Consider the following 19,925-nt stretch of genomic DNA (forward strand, 5'->3'; position numbering starts at 1 on the left):
CTGTCTACAACCAGTAGGCAATCCCAAACATTCTACCTCCTATATTCCATTAAGGTTCAGACCTGGTGGTGTTGGCCTTGGTATGGGCATTACTGTAGAAGGGCTAGCCTACAATAACAATAGCATTTACTTGTATTACAATAATCGTAATCACTATGACTCTAAAGTTAATCCTAATATTAATCCTAATAATCATATTGTATTATTTACAATAGATCTACATGTAGGACATTATTATAGTACAGTGGCAATGTAATTCATGACAATAACGTTTGCCTATCAAACTTAACATGTTGTCTTATGTGTACCCATAAGAGTAAAACACTTGAATTCAGGTCTTAACTGTATAGAATGAACCCCAAAAGTCAGTAAGAAGTTATTCTCGAGTAACGGGGTGGCTGTCAACAGAAACCAGACCCTCTAACTAGGAGACCTGCCAATCATACTCAAAGGACCAATAGGATGCTCGCGCGTAAGCTGGTGTGCTCCTCGTTGGTGGTTGGAGCTGCCACTCGAGTTCTCAGTGGGCTGGCTAATTGAAACAGTGAATCAGATGGTTCTCATTCTAGCCACCGCACTTGTGAGATAGGTAGTTAGTTGCCCATTGCCGACTATCCGACGGGAGCGTGAGTGCATGTGAAACAGCGAGAGAAAAGAGTGAGCGAGAAGTAGAAACAAAACGTAAAGGGTGAGACAGAGAGTGAGGAAAATAAGAAACTTAAGAAACTATGGCCGTGTCAGCAACTCCGCCGGTGCTTTCCCCAACATCTAATCCGGGGTCTGGCAGTTTATTCCGCTCCGATCCGCTGTATACAAGCCCAGCCGAGTCCCCGAGACTGACAAGCAGCTTGATCAACTCTTTCATCAGCAGCGGAGGAGGCGGTGGAGGAGGAAATGGAAACGGCACAAGCGGCAATAACGAGTGCAAAATGGTTGAGGTGCACGGGGTCAAGGTAGCCTCGTTCAACGTGGACGGTCAAGAACTCATCTGCCTGCCGCAGGTCTTCGACCTCTTCCTGAAACATCTGGTCGGGGGTCTGCACACCGTCTACACCAAGCTGAAGCGGCTGGATATATGCCCCGTCGTGTGCACGGTTGAGCAGGTCCGGATTCTGCGGGGGCTTGGGGCTATTCAGCCTGGGGTGAATCGCTGCAAACTCATCACCCGCAAGGACTTCGAAGCGCTCTACAACGACTGCACCAACGCCAGGTTAGTTGCATGTGTTTCGGTCACTTCATTTCACAATTACCCATTTCACTCCAATACCCCGAAAGCAGAGCATAAACATTTGATTGTTACCTGCGCTGAAATAAATAAATAATACATTCATGAGAAAAATGATAGTTAGGATGCTATATTATTACTAAACATCAAATTATTGTGCAAAGTTAGTTCAGTCATTGACAACTTCTGTACCACTTCACTCTCTCTCTCTCTCTCTCTCTCTCTCTCTCTCTCTCTCTCTCTCTCAACACACACACACACACACACACACACACACACACACACACACACACACACACACACACACACACACACACACACACACACACACACACACACACACTGAACTATCTATCTATATAAGTATAGGCTACAATTGTTCCTTAACCATTTTATAGACAGAAAAGTATGAGCAAAGTACTTGTTGTTCATAACTTCTACCTCCCCCACACACACCTATCAGCCATCCACCTAAAAGCAAACACGTTTAACCCCCATAGCAGCAGCTCATTCATTAATAATTTATGCAAAACACTCGATCATATATTTTCCACATTATTTTGCAAAGAGGAAAATAACTTTTAATTCCATAACACCTCTTCTAATTCTGTAGAACTCAACATGATTTTTCAGAATAAGAATAATTGGCAAAGTTTTTAGCCTACATTAGGAATATGTTCCTTTCACTGTCCCATAAAGAATATTCTGTTGTCAAACAGGTGTAGCCTACTTTTGTCACCTTCAGTGTGCTGCAACATACTTTTCCTATAAAGATGAATTTGTACACGAACATGGCAACATTAGGCCTACTGCATGACTGTGCATTTAGAAGATTTATTGGGACTTTCGGTAAGTAGAGTTGGACTCTTATAGTGTGTTAAAGAAAGTCTCACTATTCTTGATAACTGTAAGGACAGGCTGTGCAATTCCAGCGTCTTTCAAGAGCAGTAGAGGGAAGGTTGTCGTATCTGAAATCCAGGTCCTTCAGTTCAAACCCTCAAATCTAACTGACTGTGAGTTTATATGAATACTTTACATATCATTGCCATAAGCAGCCAAACATTTGTGTCCGCTTCTCCGTTGCTAAATGACTATAAATTAAACGGGCATTTGTGTCTCTCCATTAGGCCCACTACCAGTGAGAAAATAGAAATACAAGTAAGGATGATGAGAGATGTTTAATATGTGGATTTCACCTAATGGGGCTCGCTACACTTGTCATTTGGTCGCTTTATAATCCACTCGTGCATGAATATTGACTTGCAGCATGGTGACGCACGGTTTTTATCTTTTATTTCTGTCACTGAATAATAAATCCATATTTCTGTGTCAGTTAAAGCAGGACAAACCACGCAACAACAAAAAAAAAATGTTTTTTTTTAGGCATCTCTCCTCTCCCTTTCCCCTCCAATTGATCTTCAACCCGCGCACCGTGCTGGCTGCGGCTGCAGATGTTGCTTGTGTGTTTAATAAATCAATGGGACAGATCTGAATGAATCACCTCGGATAGATTCTCTGCTCGGTTTGATGTCTAGATGTTATTCTTAGCTTGTTATCATGACAGATGCATTAGTGTTCGCATACAATGTCAGTGGAGGAAAATAACAAACAAAAAAAGGGACCAGTTCCCTCTTTCCCTAAGACCTTTAGCATTCTCGAACCTCAGGGTTTTTTTTTGCTTCATTGTCTAGTTGAACATAATTGCAACTTTTTTTCTCTCCAGCGCAGCTCCCCCGGCTACAGCGACAATAGGGCAAGTTGATTATGCACGACAAAAGAGGAGGCTGACAATTCAATACAAAGACAGGGTTTTCACGTGTGAAAATAAACATGACAAAAAGTTATCTTGATAAGAAGCTGGACCCTCCTATGCGCGTCAGGGTTGCTGTAAGACAAGGCACAACTGATTGGAATGAAATATCGGTAGAATAATAATAATATAGGCTATTAATAATAAAGCAAAAGACTAATACATTTGTAGAAAAGTTTTCATATTGTGTGTCCCGCTGTCACAGCACACACTGAAGTTATTCACTTGGAAAATCTCAGCAAAAATACCTTATAACAAGTATTATTTTCCAACCATGTGATTGAATTTTCTCTTAATTAATTATTCGTCTAAATTTACTTTTTGCCTTGTTTACTATTTCGCAATTTCTCAACAAATCGTTATATGGCATCTTGACCATGACAGTGAAATCAAATATGCTTCCATTTCTGACGCATTTGCGGGTCATGTGTCAATCGGGTGAGACTTGTCAGTTAAGCCAAGTCTGACATATTTTGATGGGAGCCGTATTGATTACAGATAAAGTCGACAATTGTCCAGTAGGAGGAAGCCTATAGGGCAGGCTATTGACTTCTCTATTTAAAAAAAAAAATTGCAGAGAATTATAAGACATTTCAAGGTTTTCAGAGGCAGTCTCTCACTTTGACTGCATCCAAGTGTACTAAAATCAGTATTTGCAAGAGGCTATTTGTCTACTTTATTTGACATACTTTAAAAAGTGAAATGTATGATTTTAAAACGTCGGTCTTACCCATACCTGATATAGGCCTACTTTTCACTGAAACATCCAGTTGTCAGGAAAGGACTTTAAGATTATTGTATGGAGCGCATGGAGAGGATAAAACAATGTGTAAAATATGTCCTCAACACGAGCTAGGCTACACACACACACACACACACACACACACACACACACACACACACACGCACACGCACACGCACACGCACACTCACTTTCAATTGGAGATCATCTCTGTCGGGGTTATGTTTGGTGAGGAATATTGATGATATTTTGCAGAGCGATCACTAAGAGATGGGGAGAGGCAGAGGGATGGTGGGAGAGGGGGAGGCGGGAAGATGTTAGTATTTCCAGATGGTCAGTTTGGGCAAGATTCGGTAATTAACCTTTTAGCCCCCCCCTCCCCATACAATCCTCTGGATCTATTATTAGGTTCGACTTTGAGCTAAATCAATCTGTCGCACTCACATCTACCCACGAGAGAGAGACAGTGGAAGACAGAGAGATATATTTAAATGTTAGCCTATTCAATTGCATTATTTTATTATTTTTGGATTGCAAGTTAACTGGTTAATAATACACTGTGGTGTGGACGTTTATAGTGTTGGCTATGTAGCCCTACCGCTCACTTCACTAAGATTGCAGCCACTGACTGGTAATGAAATTGCCTCAGCAATAGGCTGCAAGAGAATTGAATTTGCACCCCGGCCTTGGTGCTTTACAGCTAACCTGCCTGGGCGCGCTCATCGGAACGCTGTTTTTATAGTCAGATTTAAACATCATCCACCGTCCCACCACCAGATGGTTGTAACTAATGTGTGCAAACAGGCCTATCCCGCCTCCTTTTATTTGTGGAAGTGAGGGGAAAGGGAGGGAAAGAAAACGTGTGCATATCCTTGTATTACCCGGCCCGTGGACGCAGGAAGCCTGTGAACGGGAATAGGGGATATAGAGTCATCGGGAGATATTAGGATAGTCATCAAAACTTCTCGACAGAACCTTTAGCACTGACACGGGCAATTTGAAAACGGGAAAAATGTTCAAATCAGCAAAGGCAGCACTTAGAGGGCTCCTTTTATGATATCTCAGCTGCAATTGATCTCCGGGTTTTCATTGCGTTCATTATTTATTAAAAATAATTTGCAAGCTAAACATAACGCTAAACTAGTTTGCACTTGGGGAATGCACTTAGGAAATTGAATGGAAATTACATTAGAGATGAACATCTGCGCTGTTTTTTCCACTCTCTGTTTCTTCTCTCTCTTAAGGTGTATTGGATTAGCCATTTACAATTTTTTGTTAACCGAATGCAGATGACTGTGAGGGACAGGAGATAGCTGCTGAGGGGAGAGAGCAGAGTTCTTTTAAACATTACTCTTCTAAACGAGATGAAACAGGCTCCTCGAGGCTCAGTGAGGCATCAACCCATCACCCCTAATCATACATTTTGGTTAGAAATCAATGAAAAGTTCACTTGAATCATAATTAATGATAAGCTTATCAGTTTCTAGAATGCCAAACGGAATGAGCTTCTTCTTTCCTTATTTTAAGTCATTAATCTAGAAAGTATTGCTTTAATTCCCCGGGATGCCCGGAGGTCAGGATCTTACATCGCATAACAAGACAAACTAATGCAATTTAAACACCACACATCCCGGCTGCACATTTTAACATCACTTAAGGTTTCCTAATATTTTTTAACAGATTTGATTTTCTGCATGATGGTAATCTGTGTGGTTAAATGTGATGGTCTGAATTTCTTGGTCAGCTCTATTCTTAATTGTAATAATAGTGGACGAGTAGGCATAAGTTGGCCAAATCACTGTCTTTTCCTTTGCTGGTGTCTGTGTTATGAATCAATACATTCTTTTTTTTTTGTTCTGTAGCCTGAGCCCCACAGTGTCCTAAACTACATGTAGAAGTACAATAACTTGTGTGTACTCCAGGTTCATTTTCGCCATCAGCCTAAGGTGTGTGTGTGTGTGTGTGTGTGTGTGTGTGTGTGTGTGTGTGTGTGTGTGTGTGTGTGTGTGTGTGTGTGTGTGTGTGTGTGTGTGTGTGTGTGTGTGTAGAGGTGCGGTTGTCAGTGTGTGTTGGCCAGTCTCACTGGTCCATATGGACAGTTCCCCTGCCTGTAGCTTAGCCTTGGGCAGCGGTACCCCCCGGTCGACCGCGCCACCCAAGACACCCCCGTCTCCTCTAATCTCCTCAATCAGCAGTAAGATTGTCACTCTAGAATCACCGCCGCTCCTTAATGTCAGCCATAAATTATACACGGGCTTCTTTTTTAGCTTGATTTTATTACATATCTGCTCCCACTGGCCTTTTCTACTTTAAATAATAAATTAACCCCGCTTGATGTGAAGAGTGGCCACCGAGCGCTGTCAAAGCTCTGCGCTCTGGAGAGACCAGCCTCATGAAATAGTGAAGGAGTCCTTTTTGTTTTTCTGTTTAGATGGCATTTAAGCATGGCCCCCTGTTCATGTCTCTCTCCTGATCGTGCATGCATGTGTCTTTGTGTGTTCATGTTTTTGGTTTCTGTGTGTATTTGTACGTGTGTGTATGAGTGTGTGTGTGTGTGTGTGTGTGTGTGAGTGTGTATGTATGTATGTTAATGTGTATGAGTGTGTGTATGTGTGTGTTGTGTGTGTGTATGTGTGTGTATGTATGTGTGTGTGTGTGTGTGTGTGTGTGTGTGTGTGTCGGTGTGTGTGTGTCGGTGTTTTGATGCCTGACTGTGGGCTCTGAGTGTGTGAGTGTTTTATTTCCGACAGCCAGACAGCTGCCCGGTGCAGGCTGCGGTGGCTCCACTTTCACACACAGGAGACCTGGGCTGTACTGGGCCTACTGAGCCCACTGTTGCTGCACAGTTACGCAGGACACTCACATTAGTCTAGATAATAGGTCAAAAGTATTCACTGTATAATGGTTTGGCTGCAGGGCTTCCTGGTAGGCCCCTACTTGACTAATGTAGCTACAGTAATAGTAATAGTTCAATTATTCAGTTTAAGATATTAGTTGTGTCTTTGAAGAAATGCTTCAACTCTCTGGGTATTCTTTTTTTTTAGTTAATTAAAAGAATTAAAGAAATATGATCATTATTATTGGGTTAATTGAGACAATCATTTAGTCAGACTCCCCCCCCCCCCCCCCATGTCCTTTCAAAAAAACTTTTCTGTGAACATTAGAACATCCCGACCTTTCCCCATGTGAGATTTATGGCACTCCATTGTAAAAGCAATGGTTGAAATACTTAGATAGTTTTATGACTGGGGTTAGCTTGCCGAGAGAAAGAGAAAGAGAGAGAGAGAGAGAGAGCGTGCGTGTCTGAGTGTGTGCGTGGTGTGTCTGAGAGAACGCTTCCGAGGTCTTTTAAAGCAACCTGTGGCCATGCGATATCTCATGAATGTTGGCGCGCCCCTGTTCCAAGCCACAGCCCTTTAATAACTAGTCCTATGCGTAACCAATGAATTAGAGGCAAGGCAAAGACACATGAGGTCAATTAGGATGGAAAAGTGTTACTACGGTTTCCACACATGGACCTCGTGCACTTTTATTGGCGCGTTGCTTCAGAAGTAGTAAAGTCTCATAATCATGAGCTGTCACTAATAATCTTTTTTTTTCTGCTACTGTATAGTACACGAGTTTCATAATAATATGTCTTTTTTTTAAATTGTAAAATGTTCTTTGTGGTTTTTCCCACGCAATAAATAGAAGGTGAATGTGCAGTTGAATTGGCCTGGGCCTGCTGGCAGTGGAGAGGTGGAGAGCTGAGAGCGTCAGCATTTGTGAGGACTTGATGTGAGAGATATGTCTGTGCCTGTCTGTTTATATGTGCATGTGTTTGTATGTCGCTGTGTTTTCACGTGTGTGTGGTGTATGTTGTGTGTGGTGTATGTTGGAGGGGTGGTGTGGTGGGGGTGGGGGGGGATAAATGTGACAGATGGAGGAGGCCTGTCAAGTCTCTGGCTGCGGGGAGAAAAGACATCCACCTTCTCTACCTAATGTAGGAGACCAGAAAGAAAAACCCTGAGCCCGCTGGTGTCATTTTGACTTTGGGCAGATCTCCTTCCTGGGCTTAATGACACATCTGCAGCCGGGCTATATTTATTACAGTCATGTAGAATAAAATTGATTGTCTCCTAAAATTAATTTTGGGTTTGCCTCTAGCAGTGCTTTAATGGAGGACACTAGGCTCCGTGCAGGAGTATTGTTTAATCACTTTAATATCACAGCCCCAGGACAGCCGAGATAATTGTACAAACGAACATAGAAATATGTATCTCTAACTTTTATGATTGAATTATGCAAATGACTCATCTCCTGCCCTTCCAAGCACTAATCATCTAATTAGGAGTGATGTTTTAAATGGTTGTTTTTGGATGGGGATATGGGAGAAGCAGGGAGCAGAAAATTGAATGTGACGTTAAAATCGGCACAGTAGTTTGTACCGGGAAAAGCTGGTGTTTTCCTATCCCCCTCTCTCTCTCTCTCTATTGTGTGCTTGGAGTCGTGGGCTCATTAGTGGAGTTTTGTAAGACATTTTACGAGCTTGATACTTAAGACCCTTAATCTTTAATCATATTTTTTTTTTTTTTGCAGTTTTGATTAATTGCGTTCCTGCTCAGATTATTTCCTTTGACACCGAGCTGTTGGACGTGCTGGTGTGGGCGCAGACAGACAGTGGCGTGCGGTGCGGTGCTCTGCTGCTGCAACTCAATGCAGTTGAAGAAATGCGAACTAGCGTCCCAATTACACAGATGAATATTTGATGATGTGTTTAGCGGTGTGTGCTCTTTTTCCCCTCCGTGCTTAGCAGCTGGTGGCCCCTAAGCAGCTGACTCTGGATGCGAGGAAGCTACAATAATAATGGTAGCCATGCAGACTCAGGACAGCAACAGAGCCCCAAAGCTCTCGCTCTGAGTTCCATATATATATATTTATATATAAAAAAAACAGATCATCGAACAAAACGCAAAAGCCCTGTGCCTCCCTCCCTCTGCGGATCTGTGTTTACATTTGTCTCATGAACATCTGACATCTGGAGACAATAACCCAGGGTCCTACCTCCTGTACTGCAGGGCTCCACGTCTCTATTGACGGGGTCACCTGAAGAGCAGCAGCCCCCACACCCCCTCCCACAGAAACACTGTCAGTCTGGCCATGGGAACCCATGGAGAGGACCACGATACGTTTTCAATCAGCGGCAGAATTTAGATCCGATGACTGAATTGTGAATCGTAAATGCCACGGTGACCCCGTCCCTTTTTCATCTTGATTATTGCTAGGTGTTGCGTCCTCTTCGTCATCTTGCTCTGTAAGAGCACGTGTGATGTGTTGTGTTTGATGTTGACCTGTGACCTTCAGAGAGGAAGTAAGTAATCTCATGTATGTGTGTGTGTGCATAGCACTGTATGCATCTACTAAACATACCAATATGGAAGCATGAGGAAATGGAAAGCCCGATTTGTTGCTCTGATTGACAGTGGACAAAAGTGGTCCGGAAAACCCGATACGTGAACATTTCCTGATCCTGCTGGTCACCCAAATCACACATGTGGGGAGAAAGTAGTGTCAGGGGCTAGAATATCGAAAGGACAGAAGGTAAGAATGAAAGAGGGCGGTAGAGAGGGATGGAGGCAGGGCGGAGGAGTGAAAGACGTGCTCTGTGTGCCTCTTTTGGTTCGGGTTAGATCAAGAGGGGCTCTGGGTATGTGATGACATCATTGCCAGTTTTCATGTTCTTGCGGGATCCTTGAGGGATTTATCCCCCATCTACCCAGAGAAGCCTGGGTCCAATTATTCACCGAGAGTGCCCTGCCTGGGCCGGGCCCAACTGGCCCGGTGAAAACACATGGCTTGATCCATCCGGAAGCCTGTTTCAAAGCACTTCAACCACAACACCAGCCGCAACACCAACCACATCTTGGAATTGAACTTATGAGGCGGATACCCTTCTCCTAAACACACGTCTTTAAACATCCTGAAATGTAACCAAAACTTGCCTCAGTGTTTTCCCGCTAATGACAGCATTAATGCCTTGGAAGGAGGGAGACACCTCCGTTTGTTATGTGGCGTGGTCTTTGTGGCCAGTGTCCGCTATTGTCTGTGTAGTGACCGAAATGTGACTAAGGGCTTTCAGCTACTGGAGTGATTGCAGGGAGAGATCTTATCTTTCCTCTGTAAGGTGAACCTACTGCACTACTGAACTCCCTGACGCTCCCCACCTCCCACCCAAACAAGAGGCTCTTCTATTAAGCAGCCGCCTCCTCCATAACTCCTGCAAAGGCAACACTGAGCCTGGTCCAATGTGGTTTTTTTTATCCATCCCTATTTTATTTAAAGGAGTGTTTAGGGGTCTATATGGGCGGCTTAAAGGAAGGCTGTTACGCCGCCTTTTTACTGAGACCCATCCGTCTTCCCCCAGAACCACCTCACAACGCGCTCTTTTTCTCCCTCCTCTTTGGTGGGGGCCATTACAAGGTAGTGTGCGAGTTTCCATTTGCCTACAGTAAATAGACTGTCGGGTGTCTGTGGGAAATAAATATATCGGGCGGCACTCTTTTAAAAGGCAATGGGGCCGGCCTGAGGAGAAGCCTTTAAAGCAGAAGGCTGGAGGATTGATTTATCTCCTGCGCTGTAATGACTGCAGATGTGGATCTGTTATTCTAGATGAGCAGTGAACTTGACGAGTTGATAACGTGGGCCGGAGCCCAGCCTGCTTTTAATTACCGACCAGGAATGTATTGGTGCAGGCTGTTGATTTAGATACAACCCCCCCCCCCCCCCTCTCCCTTTCTATTGCGCTGGGTAGGTGACCTTGCCTCTCTCTCTTTTGTCTCTTCTTGACAGAGGCAGTTTTTAAATGGCTTCAGTCAGATCAGAGTGGAGCTGAGAGGAAGCGTGTGTCTTTCTGGTTTAGTCAGGAGTAATCTGTCTCTGCTGCATGTCTCCATGCTGCTTCTGTACTGTACCCTTCACGATCTGGTTAAGATCTCTGTATCAAATCCTTCCAGCGCTCATCTTTTCCGTGTACAGCATAATGACTGGAACCCCCCCCCCCCCCGCTGCTACCCGACCACCTCACAAGGACAGGGAATGAGAACGCTTGATGGAAGTTCGTCCGGACTCCTTGTGTTCTCCATGTTTGTTTCTGTGCCGCTGTGTGATTCCCTGCAGAATGAAGGAAGGTCTTTTTAATGAGAGGAGAAACAGGGGCCTCTGCGTGATTGAAACCATGCAGGAGAAATGTTAGTAACGCTCTAAATCGGAACCACTAATGAAGCAGGTTATTTAGATGTTTATTTGCTGTTGTGACTTCCTTGTCTTTAATAGCCCCGGAGAAGATGAGTGTTGGGATGGGACTGCAGCCAATCCGATAGAGTCTTCACAGCACTCCCACGCCACTCCCCGATAATACCAGCCAAGGAGGTTCTAACTGTGGGAAGTCTGTGTATACTCTAAACACGCTCTCTCTCTCTCACACACACATGCAAATAAACACACACACACACACACACACACACACACACACACACACACACACACACACACACACACACACACACACACACACACACACACACAATACGACGCTTTCACAAACGATACTCAATTGCAGATGCAGTATCAGTAGGATTCTCTTACCTTCCACCTCAATGTTGAGAGAATATGGGTGCCATTTCACTAATGTATTGCGAGGTAGCTTCACGTCATCACACAGTTCCACACCTGCCCCTGTTCTGCAGTCTAAACAGCAGTCCCCCCTCCCCCTCGGAGGTGGGCGGTAGCCTGAATAGAACTAGGCCTCTCAGTGAAGATATCCCCACAATGTAACCTGATCAGCTACACGCTTTTATCTCACTGAAAGCCTTTCTTTGGAGAGGGCTTGGAGAGGTCAGTGTGTGTGTGTGTGTGTGTGTGAGCGTGTCTGTGTCTGTCTGTGTGTGTGTGTGTGTGTGTGTTGGCTGGGGTGGGTAAGGTTGGGGAGGAGGGCACCCATTTATGAAAACAATCAGGCCCAGTGAGGTTTCATTACAGGGTAATGTCTCACCAAATTGTTCCAGGTAGTTAAAATGAAATGAAGTGAATTAGGGAAACAGGGGGGAGAGAATGCAGAACGCTTTATTGCTTTCCTTTGAAGGCACGATTACAATAATCTCCTTCAGCGTCATGTCTGCCTTGGATAACATATCAAATAGGAGGTGTGTGTTTGTCTATGTGTGTGTGAGGTCAAGGGTTACGGTGTCGAGTGTATTCCTGTGTCTCTCTGTGCACTGTGTCGTAATATCCAATGTTGCTTCGTGCCTCGCTGTCCTCTATTTTACCCGTGTGTTTGTGGAAGTATGAATGTATATGTTCCACAGTCTTTCTTCTGGTTGTGTTAATGTATCAAAGAGAGAAATCCTCAAATAATCCAGCTGTCGAATTTTGTTGGATATCCACCTCAGTTATTGTTTTTTGAACCCTGTGTTCCAACAAATATATAAGATAATTCCTAAAGAATAATACAAATTGATGGTATTCTGTGGTGTAAATAATTATTTCAGAGCATAACAGTAAAGACCAGGGAGTTACAGGTTCATATTCCCTTACATTGATGTTTACCAGCCCAGTTCTTTAAGAGAAGACAGTGAAATACAATAGTATGTGAAGAAGATGCTTCTTTTCCATAACGACAGCCGAGGCTCATGACAGATGTCCTGTGACACTCTCCCTGCTGCAGCAGGGCCTTGTGGGTAATGGCAGGGTCAGGTTTTTGATGTTTTATTGAAAGATCACTCCGGCTGCTCTGGCTTTTCACCGGACCGTAAATCAGACCCATCCATGGAGGGCTATCCTGTCCCGCTCCGGCCCCGCCTGTGCTTTATGTCATTCTGGGGCAAGAGGGGCCAAAGAACCCGTCAATCAACCTCTTCCCCAATCAGAGGCAGCCCGTGTCAGGGATGGGACAACCGGGGGCCCAGAGTAGCGGATCTCACTATCTCAAGCATTTGTACCTAGTTAAAGAAGCAGGATCGACGGTGTGGTGTGTGTGTGTGTGTGTGTGTGTGTGTGTGTGTGTGTGTGTGTGCTCTGTGTGTCTCTGTGTGTACACATTTGTGTGTGTGCCGGCCTGCCTAAGACTAGAGCAAAGCAACTGTCTGAGTACTGCTCTCGTTCTGCTGTTATGGGCAGCCTAGCTATGTAGAGAAGGTGCTTTTTTTGCATCCTTAACTGTCCTTGTATCCAAGACCTTTGAAATGTTTGAATCCTTCTTAATGTAATTTAATTGATGGATTCAAATAAAGCATTTCAAATGTGTGTGTGTGTATGTGGGAAAGTGTGTGTGTGTGTCATTCAAGCAGGTGGGCCCTGTCCACTTTCGAGACAGGAGTCTTGTCTTCATTGAAAACTGCTGAGACGGCACCGTAGCCATCATTTCCCCACTGCTATCCTTCAATAGCTGTTAATGAGTGAGTTGATGTAGTTGAACATTTAGTTAATAAATATGTCAGACTTTTACCACTCTGTTTTTCCTCTTCCTCAGCCCCCTCCTCTTTCCTCCCTCATGTCTGTCGCGCATTTTTCTCGGTGTGCTGAGAAATTGCAATTAGTTTTAGATTTACGCTACGATGACAGACAGTGGTATATAAATAGAGGTTAAACACACAATTTACATATTAATTTCATGATTCATTTAATCAATGATTTATGTGGATATAGATTGCTTTTAATCCCTTCAAGACAGCGGTGTTTTTCTTCTCCTCTCCTCTGCTCTTCACCAAGCATGACAGAATAGAGTGGTTTGCTCAAGCACTCTCTATCTCTCTCCCTCTGTCTTTCTCTCCCTCTGCTGTTCAGTGACTTGGAGAGGAATGTGAGTCGAATGGCTCCAAACGGCACTCCTAATTGGTTTAATTTTTCAGCGTGTGCACCAGTCCTGACACTCGCTTATGGAACACCGTTCCTCCGGCACGCTGTGATCCCTCCACTCTCCTCGGGTCTCTCTCTCTCCCTCTCTCTCTCTCTCTCCCTCGCTCCCACTATCACCCACGCTCACTCGTTGACGATCTTCAAGTCTCAAGCCGAGAGACGTTAATAATGAAGTAATCATCACAATCGTTAAATTGATGATAATGAGGACCCCAGTAATAATGATTGGTGGCAGCGGTTGTGTATTCATAACCAATCTCTCATAGCTCTGCAGAGCACTGTAATTTAGCCATGATTGAGATGCGCTTTGAATCCTCGACTTGTTAAATTCGGCGGCCTGAAGGAATTCAAGTATTACAGATGGAACACAACATTAGATTTTTTGGGGCATTAGCATGATGTTGTCAAGCATCGGTTTTGATGACAAGAGGCTATAAGCTTCTCATCGTTTATGTATGATTAGTAAGCTGAAGTAATGTCGCCGCTCCTAACTCCAGGGTGATTTTGATCTGTTCTGAGGGCGCGGGAGGAGATTTGGGAGCCTTCAATTCGGTGCACTCTATTTCCCCCCTCTGTGTGACCTTTGAACCGGGCCACAGAGAGGCCTCTTGATGTTTACTCTCTGATCCTCCACTCAAGTCTGATCAATTAGGAGTCCATTTGGACACCGGTGTTTAAAGGAAAGCCAGTCTCACAGCACAGCCAAGCTCTGCCTAGCCTAGCAGACAGGATCTTTATAGCCTAATGACTGCACACACGAGGTCCAGATTCCCTACTCTCCACGCACCTCTGACATTTGTTCCCGGGAAATTATTCATACTTTATCTTGTGGAGATGGAAGACTGTGTTTTTTAAAATATATATCAGGACAACAATTGGATTGTGCAGCCGGGGAGAAAAAAAATGGTAATTGAGTATTTTATCAGACACTTCCGCCAAACAGACTTTTGTAAGTCGTAAATGAAGATTAAAGCTCTTGTTGGCAGAGAAGGAACAAATTGGAATGATTTATTATTGGTGACATCAATATGTCACAGCTCTGGAAACAGAATGAAGAGAAGGGGAGAGATGTGAGAGAGAGAGAGAGAGAGGGAGGGGAGGGGGAGGAGGGCGAGAGGAGGAGTGAGCTAGCTGCTCTCTCTGAGGAAGGTAAATAATGTGCTTTAATTATTTGCCCTCCGACAGGCACACAGACAGTGCCGTTGAAAGGCAGCAGGGCTGACGCTGTCATAGGCTGCGCTTTAGGGACGCTGTGAATGTCCCCAGAGCTAATGGAGGTGTGTGTATGACCCAGGCGGCCTTAGTCCCAGCCCAGCGTGGTGATGGGCATGGCAGGCACTGATGAAGACACAGTAGGGAGGGGAACCAGGTAATTGGGCTGTGTTAACCTCCTCTGCCTCCTCATCCATCTAACAGGTGTCGGAGCTTTGTTATCAGTGTCGTTGATATGAGCAGTCAGTCCATTTGTCATTCAATCATTTAATCAATCAGCCAACCACTGTCACTCTCTGGTTGGGCTTTATGGATGGTGTTACATTGCCAGTTGTATCCGAAAGATAACGCGCTCGACTGTTTGCCGGGATTTCTGTGATTGAAATCGAGGAAGCATAATCATTGGAAGTGGATAACATGGAGAGTCCAACTGGCTGTGTTTTTGATAAATGCCCTTGTCAGAGGTGCTGTAGTGGGGGACTCACTATGCAATGTACCATTCATGGCTGTACTCTAGCGTCACTTAAAGCTCAGAACTGTGCACAGTACAAATGCAGTTCTGTATTAATTTTTTTTAATCTGCTTTCCGTCATTTCACCAGACAACGGTTCATTGCTATCTTCTATGTTCTGTGTTTTGCAACCACAAGGGATTTCTGAAGAAACCGACTAGATTTAACGTTGAAGTTGTTGCATTATTACAAACTCTCCAGCAGACTGATAATATTTCACAGACACACACACACACACAGAGACACAGACACAGAGACACAGAGACACAGAGACACAGAGACACAGAGACACAGAGACTCAGAGACACAGAGACACAGAGACACAGAGATACAGAGAGAGACTATTTCTGTAATGGTCGTCACAGGGCTGAGGATAACTGTTAATTTTCTACTATTCGTCATTATTTTATTTCTAACAGGACTGAGACAGCCTCCATAAACCATTTACAGTAAACATGTCCTGCAGGGAGTTAGCCAGGGCAGGCAGTACCCCCGGCCCACTGGTGTAACTGGCCACAGTGGCTCAGTGGCTGAGACGTGAGCCAGGTGTCAATGAGATGCCGGGCTATTGGTGGATACTCTGGGGCAGGCGGTGGCCAGGCCAACCACAGAGGCCCATACAGACAGCAGCAGTCCCTGCGCTGCATTAAAACTCGTCCCTCTGCCCCCATTCTCAAAAACACAACCACAGGCACATTTCCTTTACGAGCCCCTGGTAGCCTTTTACATGGACCATAATAGCATGGACCACTGTGTTTATAGCCATGTGTGTGTACTTGTGTGCGTGCGCGCGTGTGGTTATGTATATGTATGATGTGTGTGTGTGTGAGGATACACCAGAGAATGGAAATGTGTTGGAATATTACATTTCTTTGGGGGGGGGGGGGGGGGAGTGGTACATAGTTTATTCTGGTATGGTCAGTGGCATTTGTGTACAGTAAAATAAAAAATAAAAAAATAAACTTCAACAATGGTAAGAGATGTTGTGTCTGGATGTTTGTGTTAGTTTCTGTGGTGGCTCTATGGAAGGAGGAGGTGGGTCTATCTGATCTGATGGTATCTGCACTGCCAGATTATCTGAGTGGCACAGTCTGCACTGCTGCCGGACACTGAAAACCTCCCCACAAACCACACCAAACACCAGCCAACAACAAGTCCTGAAGACAAGTACTACTCTCTCTCTCTCTCTCTCTCTCTCATCCTTTCTTTGCATATCTCTTTCTCTCTTCTCAGGTGTTTATAAAACCCCAAAGTCTAAACAAACATGGCCCAATCTTCCTGTGAAAAGGCTGTGGATGTGAATCTCCTGTGAGATCTCTTGCCACCACTTGTCTCGTTCCATTCTTCACGTTGTCTAGACCTATCTGCAATCTGACGCTGAAGGACAACCGTGTCGTAAAGCGCTATGGGTTTGACGGATTTGTATAATGTTGCGTGTGAATTAAAAGGCCCTCTTTCTGAACTGCAGCAGGTATTTAAATGGACCAGTGAAGAAGGAGGTCAGGGTTGGTGTATACGCAAGGTCACGTTTAAAACACACGGGTTGGAAGGGGCCATAAATCAGAGGCTGCATACGGCTGCCCTCCATACTGCCTGATTTAACACCTGCGCCCAGACCTTCCTTGTCAGACCCCGCGTTCTTTATTACCCTGCTCCTCGCACTCCTTTCACAGATATAGATAGAGTTCACCTTTGAAAAACCCGCAGTAACTCTCTCTCTCTCTTTCTCTCTCCTCCGCACGCTTCGTCTCTCTGTCTATTTAGCTATCCCTTCCCCTTTTACACAATGCCTGCTCATTCACATTTAAAAGTGCTCATTTTTCAAGGGTGCAGACTGCGCTATCCCTCTTGCCTTGATTATGAATTTAGGCTTACACAGATGCTGGGAAAAGTGATAGTGCATTTTTATATGAAAGATTCATGTTTGTGTGTGTGTGTGTGTGTGTGTGTGTGTGTGTGTGTGTGTGTGTGTTGTGTGCGTTAGTGCATATTGCTCTGGATAGCCTATCAACCGAGTAAAGGGTAACATAGAAAAAGCTATGAAAAGCGTTCCTATAAGATTGGCTGCTGGAGTTTTGGTATTAGACCATGTTGGTGGGGTGATACTTGGTAGGTGACGTTTGATGTTGGTATGCTGGTGTTTGTGCAGTTTGATGTGCTCATGCCACGGGAGGACAAAAGCGTGTACGAGGTTGGGCCTTCTCATTGTGTCTGGTCGAGTGCTTTAATTGAAAAGCGTCCTTCTTCTTCTTTTGGGCAACGTGTCAGTTGTCTGGAGGAATGCCTAGATGTCTGTGGCACCCTGGTAACCAGCGTGAAAAAAAACAACAACTAGCTTTGAAATTAATAATCCACATGAAAAGGCTGGACTTCCTGGGGCTGTCGGGGCGCTAGGCGACCCCTGTCCGTCTCTACTCTATCAGACAGCAGACCCACGCTCCCTTAGCCCTGTCTAAGAGGGACACAGTAAGACATGTATTGCTGGTAGTTCTTCCTGTTTCAGAGGGACACAGTAAGACACAGTAAGACATGTATTGCTGGTAGTTCTTCCTGTTTCAGAGGGACACAGTAAGACACAGTAAGACATGTATTGCTGGTCGTTTTCCTGTTTCAGAGGGACACAGTAAGACATGGCTGGTAGTTTTCCTGTTTCAGAGGGACACAGTAAGACACAGTAAGACATGTATTGCTGGTAGTTCTTCCTGTTTCAGAGGGACACAGTAAGACACAGTAAGACATGTATTGCTGGTCGTTTTCCTGTTTCAGAGGGACACAGTAAGACATGGCTGGTAGTTTTCCTGTTTCAGAGGGACACAGTAAGACACAGTAAGACATGGCTGGTAGTCTTCCAACGAAGAGTCATAAAACCCACCCTGATTCCGCCAGATGGTCGCCCCTCTCAGCGTCCTGCCAACAGAGTCCTCAACAGAGGGTCCCACCTTTTTACCCGCCAGAGCCACGTTCAACACAGCAGGAAAACAGAAAACATTTCCGAGTCAGTTAAAGTACACTCAAAGACAAGGTGAGCTTATGAGGAAGAGACGTGCAGCTTCAAGGAGGTGCAAGGAGCCATTATCTAGCCTTGCAAATCAAAAGTAGACTCATCTCATGTGATGAATAATGGAGTCATTCCGGAGGTGTGGGTGCAGATCCTTTGTCACCTGTAATGGTCTCTTCCTCCTCCGTGTCCCTGGAATGGAGAGCCCTGGAGGGGACATATGTCAGGGTACAGGTAGAGGGATGGATGGGCTGGCCTAGGTGGCCTGGCCTACAGTAAAGGAAGTGTGAGTAGGGGCATGATTACTGTGTTGTGATAGTTTTTCTTTTGAAACAGGATATCCTGATTGGACGCAGACTAAAGAATTAGATCTGAAAAAAGGAAATGAGAGTACGGGGACAGGGAGCAGAAATCCAAACATCATTCTGTTGTCCAGGGCGATTGATGGTATCTCGCACCTTTGGTAGAGTTTGGACTATTTTTATATTGTGTGTGTTAGTTTCGTTGTGTGTGTGTTTTCTGTTTCTTTGTGTCAATTCAGCTGGAGATGTATTTTGGTGGTATTCTTAGAACAAAAAAAACGTCAGATTCTGTGTGTTATTTTGCTGTCTCTACTTTGCGTTCAACTCCGAACGTTTTTCCTCCTGTAGACACAAAACTAAGGGAGGTAACTCGTCAGCGGTGGTATCACTCAAAACCAAGAAACAACCAGCATTTAAACTACATGGCAAAGAAAATACCACACCAATTAGTTTGAACAAAACCGTTGTCATCTTTTTAGTTTTTAAAATACGAAGTGCTTTTTGAGTGTGTGTGTGTTCCTCAGCTGCTTTGTCAGGTCCGCCTTAATAACAACCTTCAGAACTTGCCGAGCGTCGGAAGGAATCATGCCCACTGACCACCTTGTCAGTGGGCGACGGCAGAGCGCCTGTCAGCAGCTCCATGCATGTCTTGTCGGAGTGTTTAATTACTACGTAAAGTAACAGAACGCTCGCTCTATGAGTGCCAGTCAGCCAATCCGCATTTTCTCCCAGCCCGAAAGAGCGGCAGAAGCAGAAAGTGCTGGTTTCCTCTCAGGGAATGGCACCTTGTACTGACGCTACATTGTTCTAGCTAAGGCAGAATTAGCGTAGCTCCACAAAGGGAAGCTAGGCTAGCCCAGTGACAGCTGGAACAGCTCCACGCCTCTCCTGTCACATGCAGCTCAATCCACTGGCTGTTTCCCTTCACATGGACTTCTCTGCCATTGTTATGCTTTCCTGCTCCGACAATAGTTCTCAAAATGATGAGTGCTATAATTTTTCTCCTAACACGAACATCTAATTGGATGGTGTCTCTTTAAACCTTGCTGTTAGGCAACAGCCTTGTCAAAACGATGAAAGAAGTGATGAGATTAATATCCTGTGGAGGCTTTTCATGCTGTCACTCTAGAAACTGGGTTTAATCATTGGTACACTAGCTGCTTGTGGAAAGTTCTCTTGTTTAGTCACTCGGAACAGTTTTACTCTACGCTCATGAAAGCGAGGCTGGCCTTGT

At 44.7% G+C, this 19,925-nt stretch overlaps 1 protein-coding gene across 1 annotated transcript in view; it reads left to right on the forward strand.

Moving 5' to 3' along the window:
- The first annotated feature begins 549 nt into the window (after positions 1 to 549).
- dacha (dachshund a) overlaps positions 550 to 19,925 on the forward strand; it is a 128,924-nt gene continuing 109,548 nt past the window's right edge. The window contains 1 exon segment of the mRNA XM_014195978.3: positions 550 to 1,210. Coding sequence (XP_014051453.1) covers positions 729 to 1,210 — 482 coding nt within the window. The 5' untranslated portion in view covers positions 550 to 728.

The sequence above is a fragment of the Salmo salar genome, chromosome 04 (genome assembly GCF_965601325.2).
Source record: "Salmo salar chromosome 04, fSalSal1, whole genome shotgun sequence".
Lineage (NCBI taxonomy): Eukaryota > Metazoa > Chordata > Actinopteri > Salmoniformes > Salmonidae > Salmo > Salmo salar.